This window comes from Cynocephalus volans, chromosome 2 (assembly GCF_027409185.1).
Source record: "Cynocephalus volans isolate mCynVol1 chromosome 2, mCynVol1.pri, whole genome shotgun sequence".
NCBI classification, from domain to species: domain Eukaryota; kingdom Metazoa; phylum Chordata; class Mammalia; order Dermoptera; family Cynocephalidae; genus Cynocephalus; species Cynocephalus volans.
In genome coordinates, this window is record NC_084461.1 from 131,631,651 (window position 1) to 131,644,984 (window position 13,334).

Consider the following 13,334-nt stretch of genomic DNA (forward strand, 5'->3'; position numbering starts at 1 on the left):
TTGGCTGGTAAGCACGCCAGCCCCAGCTTTAGCCCTCTGGGACCAGCCTGGGTAGCTGGGAGGGAGTGGTGGCCCGCCTCCCCGGGGAGCAGTTGGGCCCCGCCCGGGCCAGCTCCAAGAGGGGGCGGGTGAGGGGAGGGAAGTGTGCCTCGCCCCTTCGGGGCTGCGGGCGCGCCATTGGCCGAAAGTTACCGCACGTCACGGGGAGGGCAGTGCCCCTAAAGTCCTGTGCACATAACGGGCAGCCGGCACTCCGAGGAGGCTTCTCCAGAGCGCAGGCTGGAGCTGGCGGACACGGCGAGCCCAGAGCACCCCACAGGCTGAGTGTGCAGGACGCGCGCCCGCCGCACCCACCACACCCACCCAACGGCCGGTGAATGAGGCTTCCAGGCGTCCGCTCGCGGCCCGCGGCGCCCCGCCGGAGGTCCGCCCGCTGAGGCGCCTGCGGCAGCCGGTGCGCTCACCTGCCAGCCTGCGGGCCATGGGGCAACCCGGCAACAGCAGCGTCTTCTTCCTGGTGCCCAACGGGAGCCACGCTCCGGACCACGACGGCACGGAGGAACGGGACGAGGCGTGGGTGGTGGGCATGGGCATCTTCATGTCGCTCATTGTCCTGGCCATCGTGTTCGGTAACGTGCTGGTCATCACAGCCATCGCCAAGTTTGAGCGTCTGCAGACGGTCACCAACTACTTCATCACTTCGTTGGCCTGTGCTGACCTGGTCATGGGCCTGGCGGTGGTGCCCTTTGGAGCCAGCCACATCCTCATGAAAATGTGGACTTTTGGCAACTTCTGGTGCGAGTTTTGGACTTCCATTGATGTGTTGTGCGTCACGGCCAGCATTGAGACCCTGTGCGTGATCGCAGTGGATCGCTACTTGGCCATCACGTCACCCTTCAAGTACCAGAGGCTGCTGACCAAGAATAAGGCTCGGGTTGTCATTTTGATGGTGTGGATAGTGTCAGGCCTTACTTCCTTCTTGCCCATCCAGATGCACTGGTATCGGGCCACCCACCCGGAAGCCATCAGGTGCTATGCCAAGGAGACCTGCTGTGACTTCTTCACGAACCAACCCTATGCTATTGCTTCCTCCATCGTGTCCTTCTACTTGCCCCTGGTGGTCATGGTCTTCGTCTACTCCAGGGTCTTCCTGGTGGCCAAAAGGCAGCTCCAGAAGATTGACAAATCTGAGGGCCGCTTCCATGCCCCAAATCTCAGCCAGGTGGAGCAGGATGGGCGGAGCGGGCATGGGCATGGACTTCGCAGGGCCTCCAAATTCTGTTTGAAGGAACACAAAGCCATCAAGACATTAGGCATCATCATGGGCACTTTCACCCTCTGCTGGCTGCCCTTCTTCATCGTCAATATTGTGCATGTGATCAAGGATAACCTCATCCCTAAGGAAGTTTACATCTTCCTAAACTGGGTGGGCTATGTCAATTCTGGTTTCAATCCCCTTATCTACTGCCGGAGCCCAGATTTCAGGATTGCCTTCCAGGAGCTTCTGTGCCTGCGCAGGTCTTCTTTGAAGGCCTGTGGGAATGGCTACTCTAACAACAGCAATGGAAAAAGTGACCACACTGGGGAGCAGAGTGGATATCAACTGGAGCAGGAGAAAGAAAGCAAACTGATGTGTGAGGACCCCCCAGGCATGGAAGACTTTGTGAACTGTCAAGGTACTGTGCCTAACGATAGCATTGATTCACAAGGGAGGAACTGTAGTACAAATGACTCACTGCTGTAATGCAGTTTTTCTACTTTTTAAGATCCCCCCACCCCAACAGAACACTAAACAGACTATTTAACTTGAGTGTAATAAATTTAGAATAAAATTGTATAGAGATATGCAGGAGGAAGGGTATCCTTCTGCCATTTTTTTTCTATTTTTTTAAGCTGTAAAAAAAGAGAAAACCTATTTGAGTGATTATTTGTTTTTGTACAGTTCAGTTCCTCTTTGCACGGAACTTGTGAGTATATGTCTGAAGGGCTTTTGTCCTAGAGGACCTGGGTCTGCTATGTTTTGATGACTTTTTGTGTATCTACCTCATTAGTCAAGTATTAGGTGTAATATATTGCTGCTGGTAGTTTGTATCTGAAGGAGATTTTCCTTCCTGCACCTTCGGACTTAAGGAACTTAACTATCTCGGACCTTTCAGCTGTGAATAAGGACTCTCCCCCGCTCCTCTTATTGGCTGGAATGGAGTGTTGTAGGCAGGGATTTGAGGGGCAGCTTCAGTTGTTTTCCTGAGCAAAGTCTAAAGTTTACAGTAAATAAATTGTTTGACCACGACTTCATTGCACCTGTCTCTCCAAAACCCCTTGACTGGAGTGTCCTTGCCTCCCCCACTGGAAACCGCAGGTAACTATTTGTAATAACTGCCCAGTGACTTAATACAGAATGATACAAGAATGGCATGCACTGATTGCTTAACCCTTTCATTTCCCTTTGAATCTGCTGCTGCAAACCTGTATCTCTCCTAACACTTGTGCCCCAAGTCGGTTCTGCCTGCTCTCAGCGTAGCTCGGCTGGTAAGCCCTGACTCATAGAAATGGAGTATATGTTTTGTCCCTCTATGTGCCCCCACCACCCACCTTCCTGTTCTACTTGTTTAATAACTGCTTATATTTATATCTTTGCCATGTCTTATAGTGGAGCTCTTTGTACTGCATTAGGGCTTGGTATTTTAAGCATAGGGAAGATGTTCTTGTGAAAAAGCTACTCTACTCAAACATGGCCCCATAATTCCCAGGGAAAATAAAAGGGCATTGGTCACAGAGAGTAGAGCTGGAAAACACATAACTGATGAATACCTCATGACCTAGAAAGAGGATTTTAACCCCTCCTCCTTCTTTACTTCTGTCTCTTTTTTCCTCTCCCTTTTACTCTCTCCTCCCTTCAGTATAAATCAAGGTTTCTCAATCTCAGCTCTGTTAACATTTTGGACCAGGTAACTCTTTGCTGTGGAGGCTGTCCCCATGCATTGTCGGATATTTAGAAGCATCTCTCTGTCTATTAGATGCCACTAGCACCCCCAAGGGATGACTACCCAAAATGCCTACAGATGTTGCCAGATACCCTTTGAAGAGTGAAATAGCCCCTGGTTGATTGCTGCTGTCATAAACTTTAAAACTCTAAACAGATTTTTAGATTCTGTCTCATGCAAGCACTTTATTTTGCAGGGGCTCAGAGAGGGATTTTCACTGTTCACTCACGCAGTGAGGGACCCTAGGCTAGCACAGCACACTTTCTGCTCCATCATGCTGCCTCATAAACTTGCTTTCCAGCCAGCGCCCCGAGAGTGAGCGGGAGATGCGGGTAGGAAAGGCTTCAGGTCTGTTCATGCATTGTTTGGGAGGGCTTGTCAACGGAGGTGAGGCCGTGGGCTGGGCCGTTACTGCCTGTTTGTGGAGAGATTATAATACTGTTGAGAGGTGCAGGAGGGGAAATCACAAAAGTAAACACATTTCTTCTCCCAGCCCCTTTCTATTTTTGCCCGTGTGTCTGAGCCAGCGCTTGGCCCAGGTTTGGCTGAGCGTCTCATCCTCCTTGGCAGCGCCAGGCTGAGGCGGATCAGCCCTCAGGGTTCATTGCCATTTCACTCGCTCGTGAAGCTGACTCCACTCCTCTCTTCCCTTCTGTCCCAGCCAAGGTCCCCAACCAGAAAAGCATTGGCCTTCACTGCTTCCTGTCAGTTCGGGGATGGAGCATCTGGGCAAGCCACTGAGCTCAGAAGTATGTCAGGCGCCTGTGTTTTCGAAATGTGCTGTAGCAAATTGGAGAGTGGGTGACATTCGGTGCTTTTACTTTCTCTCCAAGGGTTTTCATACCTATTATCACATTCTCTTCCTACTGCTCTGGGCCCTATACCCAGAAATTTGGGCAACCTCTCCAGCTCATCTTCACAATCCTTGTAACCTCATGGGATCTCAGACTTGGAGGAGCGCATAGAAAGCATTTGACATCTGAAGAGATCGAAAGCCAGTGGGGGTGGGGGGTGGGATGACCTGGCCAAGGTAAGCTGCTGAGGATGCCGGAGCAGGGCTAAAGCCAGGGAACCACCTGCTGTTCCAGGAACTGCTGCATTCCCTCCACTACATTGTTGCTGAGTTCTCCTCTCACCATTCTGGGGCAGTAACATAGAATAATTTCAGCAGATGTTTTTATTTCTTTTGGGGTTTTAACACAAATGCAGGGAATAAACCAATAATCTGCAATAGGATCAAGAGAAAGAATTGCTCGTTTTACTCAGCAAGAGTCCACTAGGATATCCTCTGCATTTAGAGAAGCTGGGAAATTCCTTAACTCTTTATGACCTGCCAGGAATTTCAAACCCTTCCAGGTAGAGATTTCTAATAGTCTTGTTTCAAAAAAAAAAAAAAGGTTGGAAACTTGCCTGTCATCATTTCTAAGTCAATAAATATTATTCGTAAACAATGTCAATATTGTGTATACACTCGTTTAAAGGGACGCCTACTGTAATTTTAGTTAAAAATTCAACTGTAAATGTTAATTCAGATTCCCAGCTAAAAAGGGAGTTTAACTGTATTCAGATCTCTTTAGGAATATTTTATTTGTTTTTTTGGAGGCTGGCTGTTATGATCCAAACTGTTGGCCTTGGTGTTACAACACTGCACTCTAACCAACTGAGCCAACCAGCCAGCTCCTAGAAATACTTTAAATACAAGAATTTTCATCAGCTTTAAGGGTCTTGACAAACAAGAGCATTCTAGGCACATCTCGTTCTCTCGCTTTCTGCTTTCTCTGTTGTCGCTTTGTTTCTTTTGGGGGACAGGCTTTTTTCAGTGTCCCTCAGCTTATTGGCATCCTAGTTACATAAGGTTTGTGCTGGATTCATCGCCATAAAGTTTTCTTCGCCTGAACAACAAGTTCTTGGAATCTGTCAGATGAGAACTTTATCTGAGATGCAAGGTAACAGGTGTTAACAGTGGCAGGACAGTGTGGGCCTTTACACTGAGATAGTTATTGGAAGAACAAATCTGGGCAAAAGGGAACTTGGGAACAGGAACTGTTTTTACATGATGCTTAGAATGGTGAACCTACTGCCAAATGGAGCCTAGACCAGAATTCATCAAGGGGTATTTATTGAGCATCTGCTGTGTTCAGCATGAGAAAAGTATAGGTTTCAGCTTCTGCTGTCTGGTCCATAATATTGATAATACTAGACAGATACTTTTTATGGAATTTTATTAAATGTTAGGGACTGTATTAGACACCTGTTGCCCTGTGTCATCTTCCCAACCTTATGATATAGGTGGCATAATTGTCCTCATCTAACAAATGAGGGAACTGAGGTTCAGAGAGGTTAAGTAACTTTCCAAAGCCACACAACCAGCTAGTTGCAGAGTCAGGACTAGAACCCAGGCCTGTGTGATTCCAGCGCCCGTGGAGCGTAGCACCCATGCAAACCAGGAAGCAGCATGAGGCAGCTTACAATCTGTGCCAGCACAAGTGTAAGAACTGGAAATGCAATACCTTGTTGAGAAGAGAGGGAGATTGCTGTGGGTTGGGGCAGGGAGGAATGTTCTCTTTGAAGCATATGACTGCAGGGTTGCTGAGGATTGGGACAATCACTGAAGTGCCTAGTTTGCTACTCTGAGTCTTTGCTTTGTCTTTTCATCAGAGAATCAGGCCAAATGGGAAAGAGGATATGAAACTACAAAATGAGCAGTGTATGGTAAAGCAGAAACACAGGCTGTCTCACGTCCTGGCAAACTCATTCACAGTTCCAAAGTTGGGAAGGTCTCCCTCTAAATTCAGTGGGTAGCTGGACCTTATGGAAATTTGGCAGGCCTAGGTGTCCCTATAGGTGTGCTGATTATTTTGAACTAATGTTCTAGGGTAACGGAGATGATTTCCTGACAGGAGAGAGCAAAGAGGGTTAATCCCCTTTGAATGATACTTTTCATTGACAGTTTAACCTCTACTAAATTCAATTCTGTGCTATTCCCTGCTTCATTGGCAGCATAAATATAATTTGACAGAGGAATTTTTGACATACCTAAGAGAATAAACTTCCCAGGCACATTGAAGGACTTGAGAAATGCTGGTGTCTTAGGATTATTCCTAAGGAGGGCCAGGTAAGGTGAAAATAGCACTGGATAGACATTCCTACAATGAGGCTTCAGGTCTCAACTCGGCCTCTCTCCCTTTCTTTCTCTTCCTCTCTCTGAAATTGGGTAAGGCAATTTTCCTCAATGGGCCTCAGTTTGCTCATCTGTAAAATAATGAGGCCAATAAATTGGTGTCTAAGCTCCGATCAGCTTTGAATTTATACAAAGTTAATTCAGTGACTAATTAGAGACAGCTGTTTATATTTCTAATTAGAGTTGACGACATTTGTCATATAAATAATGGTTGAATATTCTAGGGATGGTTAACCTGCAGAAGAAAACACTGTGAAAGACTATTTGGTGCATGATAATTGCTTTCAAATATTTGTGGCCCATCTCAGGAAAAAGGAAATACCAGTTCTCTATGAATACCAGAGGGCAAGCAGGACCTTACAGAAAGGATGACTTTTCAAAGAGTGAAATAGATTATCAGAATAGTGAGCCTCCTGTCTTTGGAAGCATTCAAGAGAAGCCCAGATGAAGCACAGGGTCTCCTGCATTGAACAGGAGGATGGAATAGGCTCCTCCCAAACCTTTGATCCTATGTCCTTGAAAACAATAGACCTGAATGTCCTTAAAAAGTATTCACACTGTTCCCTAATTCCAGCTGGCCTTCTCCCCAATTCCTCTGAATTTCAGAGGTTTTATTTCATTCCTAAATGGGAAACCTCCCGGGGAAATCAGGATCTCAACAGTCCTTGGCCATGGGGGGAAATCCAGAAATAGAGCTATAAGGTTAAGCAGTTTTCCAGACTATTAGACCTTTTCATCAGCTGCTCTTCCCATGCCTTTTGCAAATGACCTACTAACTCCCAGAGAGAGGATAATGAGAGCTGCAAAGTCCTCTCTGCAAAGGCTATTACATCCTTCTCCACCCTTAGAATCGTTGCACTTCCTGTGGTCTTTCTGTCACCCTCACAGGACTGGAAGAAAGGGAGGCAGTTCCCTGTCCAGCACAGAACATTTCAGAGGCCTCTAGCCCCAAAGCCTGAAGACTTGGAGTATATTGTAGCCCAGCCACTAACAGTCTGAGTGACCTCATGCAGGCCACTTCCCTTCTCTAGACCTGTCTCATCATCTCTAAGGAGAGACACTTTGGTTTACATGAGTCCTATGTTTCTTTCTCCAAAATTCTGTAAGATTTCAGGAAGTCTTCAGTGCCGCGCATCTGGTTGCATTGCTTTTATTTTAAAAGCACATTTTTCTTCTCTTTAAATGAGTGATAGATGCTTTTACGGAACATTTAAAAGTATATGAAAGCACAATGTGAAATAAATTACACAACATTACCACCTAGAGACAACCATTGTTAAATTTGATGTATATGTTTCCAGTCTCTGATCTGCATGGCGTTCTGCGTGGCTATACAAATGTATATAAATATATTTTAAATAAATGTGGAATTATTCATATTGTTTTGGATCCACTGCTAATACTTTTACAAACAACCCCTTGAGTATATTTTTATGTATACTGTGATCCAGATATCATAATTACTGCTGGTCCTTTGGCCTGGTAATATAGAGTGTTTAGCAGTTCTCAAACTTTAGGGTGCAAAGAATCACTACTCCCAAGAGTATGAATCAGGAGGTCTCAGCTGGGGCCCAAAAATCTGCATTTTGGCAAGTTTCCCCAGGTTTTTCCCCCGAGGTTTTTTTCTTCAACTCACATTTTGAGGAATGAAGTTACAAAGATGCAAACTTTGTAAAGTAAACAGATTGCTCCCCTCTCTTGCTAGTGGATGAAAGAGATGTTTCTGTACTTGACTTGTTGAAATCATGCTTTCTGCACCTGGACTCTAATCTGCTTTCAGAGCATGGTAAACTAACCACTGAGCTCCCAGGACAGGGTTCTTTCAACATCGTTGAATGCCTTCACCCAAGCCTGTTGACTTGTGTTAAAATTCAAGTCTATTCAAGTGACCAATACCTACAACTCAAAAAGTGCAACAGGAGGTTTCTATTCCGATAGAGCACCTCTTATGATAATAGTAATGGCTAACAGCTACAGAGTGATTTCTTGAGCCAAGAACTGCATTGGGCAATTTTCATGCCTGGTCTCATTTAATACTCTCAGCAACCCTACAAAGTAGTACTATTATGTTTGTTGTCATTTTATAAGTAAGGAAACTGAGACTTGAAGAAGTTAATAACGAAGTTGCCCAAGATCACACAATGCATTGGAGTGAAACTCAGGTATCCTGAGCTCATGTACTTTGCTGCTAGGATAGGCTGTCTGTCTTTCCTTTATCAGGTAAGAGAGAAGGAGGGAGAAGATAATGGGAGGATGTTTTTAATGGGTGCATTTTGTTCTAGTTCTCCAGGAATTCTTTTCAGAAGGGCCTGATTAATTTCTGACGCTGGGAACTAGGAAGCCAGCCCATGCTATCTAGGTAAGTCGTGACTAAATGTAAACTGGGAGACCAGATTGCACTGGGAGTCAGCATCACTGTCTTTCACTATTCCTCAGGCACAGTTTGAGTGAGCTTCCCCTAACGGGTAGGAGAGCAGAGGGAGGCACCTGGTGGCAGCACACTGGTGTGCGCGACTCAAATTGCCACTTTCGGGTCAGGAAGCCCTTGACATCTGAAAACCAGGTGCTCTTCCCATTTCTCTGCCCAGGTCTGTGTCAGCATCTGAGGTTTCTCATCAGAGAACATCAGGGCCAGGCAGGGCATGACAGAGCCAATTAACCCTTTAGTGCCCTGGCTGCAAAACCCAGGCTCAAAGCAGCCAGATCAGCAGGCAAGGTGGTACAGGGGCTCATAGAGTACAGTCTCTCCTGGCTCGTTTTATTATTTTTTCTTCCAGTGCTTTGAGGGGAAGACTGGAGCTTCTAAATGTATTCATTTATCCAGGAAGTGAAAGCAGTTTTTAAAATCACAACAGCAACATCCATGACAAAGCAAAAGTGGGATCCTAGGGAACACCCACTTTCTTTTCAACCACACCATATTGGTTTTGCAGCCTAAGGCCTGTGCCCAAAAGCCGCAACTGCCTTTGTCTGGGGATTTTTCTTCACTATCCCAATTCTGTCTCTATTCTGCTGCCTTGTTTTCTCTTTATAAAAATCCTTTTAGATGTTTCTAAATATTGCAGACAACCCTATCTGTTGGAGAGTTGTGTTATTTTGTTTTGTTTGAGAGGTACTCACAGTTCTCATGATATGTATGTATTGCAACAAAAAGTATATTCTGCTCACAAACATTCAGACTCTGTTTCTTGTTTCATTTCCCGCAATGTCTCTCTGTAAATCCAAATGCTCACCCAGCATCCTCAACCTAAAAGAATGAAGGGTCAACCTCAAGAGCATCCATTAGTTTACCAGCCTTGGAATTCTGTTTTTACAGAATCGTGGAAGGGTTAGTGGTATCAGTTTAGGTATGAGTTTCTTGACATTATTTTATTTTATCGACTTGGGTCCCAAAACTTACAGAGCACAAAAATGATTTGGGGAACTTCTGAGAAATTACACATTCCTGACACCCATCCCTTAGATTCTGATCTAACAGAACTGTAGTTGGGGGCCAGAAATATGTATTTTGCCACAATTTCCCCAGAAGATTGTGAAGCAGGTTCTCCAAGGACCCCAGGTGGGGCTCTGGAGATCACACTGTCTTCTCCTCTTTCTTCTTGAGAGTGCAAAAGGTGGGCATGTAAACACTGATCCTGTACAACTGCATGCATTCACACAAATAGTCATTCTGTCAGATAAACAGAATCCTAATTTTCCTGTTATCCAATAAAACAATGTAGATAAAAAACAATTTATAAATGATAAAACATTACCATAAAAGAGAAAGGTGATAAAGTGCCTCAAGCAATTAGGCATTTGATTAGAAATGTGTTTCCATGGGAATCAATTTGCCTAATGTACATAAGCCCTCCTACTTAGAAATCTGAAGTTGGACCCACCCAGCTGCTGAGAAGAATATGACTCACATGTATACCTGCACCTCCACAGATGCACACACCCAAATAAACTCACACAAACTTTACATTGATGCCTACACCCATATCAACACAAATGCACACACATGCACTTTCACATAGGTATATGGACACATTTAGGTTCTTTTGTATATACTCCCATATGAATATGTACACACCTGTAGAACACAGACATACTCAGACCTAAACATTCTCCTGTAGATATATATACACACATATGGATTCCTAAGCATACTTGTGTGTGATCCAAGTGAGCAAATGCCCTGTCATGTAATCATGGTCACACTGACATCCAAGTACACACAGGTTCATATGCTGACCCCTTCTGTGTCAGTATTATATACACCTTGATTCGATACACATCTATTGAGTTGTTATGATGTGCCAGGAACTGTTAGGTACTGAAGGTCAGTGGGTGACCAAAACCAGTTTATCTTTGCCCTTACTAAGTTGGTGTGGAAAGGAAGAGATAAATTTTTCAAAATTGAGACAAAATTGCAACTGTTGTCGATGCTACGAAAGAGATAAAGGGTGTTTTGAGGGAGTACAACTGATTCTGAGAGGTCAGTAAGGGTTCCCCCAATGAAGTAAAGTTTTGGCTGAGAGCTGAGGGATAACTAGCTAATTCCTAGGAAACCTCAAGCATAAGAAAGACTGAGTGAAGTTCCTTGTAGCTGGTGAGTAGGAAGAGGGAGGGCACATTGGTGTGGAGAAAGAGCCTGCAAGAGGCAGGCAGTGGCCACACTATGATGAGCCTTTTAATCTGCACTAAGGATTTTGAAAGACATTGATGTATTTGCAGCAAAAATCAGATTTGTATTTTGAGAGAATATCTCTGAAGGTACGTTTATTTATGCAAAAGCAGTCTCATATAGATAAGTGCAGACGTATGGGTTCATGTGGACACTTGTGTGTTTTCTTGGAAATGTATGTTTTTCTGTATGTCTTCATGCATAAACTCTGCCTCTAGGAACACATGCCTGTGTATTTATATGCATGGCATAAATAATCCAGTGGGTGTTGGGAGGCAGGGAAACACCCTCCTCATTGGGCACCATCAGGCCTAAGCCAGTCCTTGGGGTCGGGACTAGGAAAATGGTGTGTCCAACCTGAACCCTCTACCTTTGGAGCTTCCTCCAGGTTTTGCTGCTTGGCCTCATGCATGTGCCACCAGCTCTGCTCCCCCTCCTCTTGGCTCAGAGCATCCAGTGGCAAGGTGTGGTTTCTTCCAGAACATGATCATTGACTATTCTTGGCCCGGGCAAAGATGGGAGGATGGGCAGATCAGGTTGCATAAAGATTGCCTTGTGCTCTCCCAGAATTGTAAGCAGAGCCTCTGCCCAGCTCCAAGCCTGGAGTACCCTTTGCATAGAGTCGGCAATACCAAGAAGTGAACATAAGTAACCATGGGGGAAATCAGAGGTCTTCAGAGCCTGGTGGGGACTGTGGTGAGACAAGTAGTGCGTCTCATAAGCAAACACTGCGTGTAATGTGACACTGGAGGAAGAAACAGACAAAGCCTGGTAGGAAAGCCTACTCAAGACAAGATGTCTGTCTGTGTTTCTTATTGCCTTGGCACAGTAAACACATGTGCACACATATTTACACATTAGCCAATTTTCCTCCAGTGGGTGGAGCATCTCACAGCAAAGGAAGTAACAAGTAATTTTTCAGCCACAACACCCTGCATTATTATCCCTCCAATGAAGTAGAACTATCCTTGTGTACATTTTGCTTCTCTTTAACAGCAAAGCCAGCAAGAGCCTTGACCAGAGCCAGTGACAGAGTCCAGGGAGGTAAATAGAAACATTTGTGCAGAATTGAAGGCTCACCTAGAGCCTTACATCTTCTGGCCATAAAGATGTTCCCAGTGTTTATATATATATATAGATAGATAGATAGATAGATAGATAGATAGATAGATAGATAGATAGATAGATATTCTAAACACTCCTACCCACTGAGATTTTGTTTTCCAACATGAGCTTGGAAAATGTTTTATTCCACAGTTAAAAGGAATTCTATAATGTAAGTCGAAGTTCTTTTCATCTTGCTTCTGTTTATGTAGGTGACATGCTTCTTTTACCCCAGTTTGGTATTCTTTTATGCTGTCCTGGCACAAGCTTCCAGATCCATCAAGCCACTGAAGACCAGTGTCGTAATAACAGTCCCTCATACTGATCCAGCAATTGGCACAAAGGGCTTTTCTATCTGCAACTGTGTCTCACCTCATCTTCTCAACAGCTCTGAGGGTAGCATGGTTGTCCCCATTTCACAGATACAAAGACTGAGGCTAACAAGGACATGGAGCTGATAATACATGGCAAGGTTGGGACTTAGATTCAGGTCTTCATGCTCATATTCAGAAAGCAACATGTTTACTGAACTCTGCTACCCTTCTAAGACCTGGGGCTCTTCTCACTAGATTTCTCTGCCTTCTGCTCCATTTTATCTTATAAAGTCAGGGTTCACACTCCCCACAGTGAAGCCACAGCTGCCAAACTGCAGATAAGCAATTGTCTGCTTCAGGGACAGTCCCTGGGATGCTTTCAATGCTGACAAGCCCCATGCTTTGGTGAGCTTGTGCTGGCAGTGGGCAGCAGCAAGCTCTATCAACATAGCTTAGAGCAAAAGCTCCAAGACTTTTGGGTTCCTTGTGCCGATCACCAGCTGCACCATCAGCAAGTCAAACTATGGGATCATGTGTCCTGCTTCCCATACCCATCCTGCTAACAGCTCAGGCTCTTCTGAGGCTGTCCTTGGTCACTTTGCTTAATTCCTCTTGCATCAGGATGTTTCTGTGGGAAGACCTGGTATGATTTGCCCCAATCCCATACCCATTGGACACTGCCCAGCCTGTTTTAAGGGCCAAGCTCCACACCTCAGTAAAAATTGCAGGCTCTGGGAAGTAATTCAATTTCTTGAAAACAACTTGTGTTTGGTAGAAATGTTTTATTTTAGTCATAGCAATTATATGTTCTTGTTTTGCACACACATACTCCAACTGGATTGCCTTCAGCACAGGTGATGAGCATGGAATGGTTTGGGGACAGCTTGGGATAGATGACAAATCCCAAGCACAAGGAAAGCTGTTGGAAATTTCTTCTCCTCTGTGTGTCACTTTATCTAGTGTACTTAGCTTTCCAAGCAGTGTTGTGATTTATTTACTCATTCATTAAAAATTTTTGAAACACTTGTATGTACCAGAACCTGTGCTAACTACCAGGGATATAGTGGTGACTGAGATAGACA

At 44.9% G+C, this 13,334-nt stretch overlaps 1 protein-coding gene across 2 annotated transcripts in view; it reads left to right on the forward strand.

The window, feature by feature from the left end:
* Positions 1-266: 266 nt before the first annotated feature.
* ADRB2 (adrenoceptor beta 2) overlaps positions 267-13,334 on the forward strand; it is a 104,968-nt gene continuing 91,900 nt past the window's right edge. Inside the window, exons 1-2 of one of the 2 annotated variants that reach the window (XM_063086670.1) lie at positions 267-2,359; positions 8,448-8,495. In XM_063086670.1, the coding sequence (XP_062942740.1) occupies positions 482-1,744 (1,263 nt within the window). In that variant the 5' untranslated portion in view covers positions 267-481 and the 3' untranslated portion in view covers positions 1,745-2,359; positions 8,448-8,495. Of the gene's footprint in view, positions 2,360-8,447; positions 8,496-13,334 lie in introns of those variants that run through there. The other variant, XM_063086669.1, reaches the window with a different exon arrangement.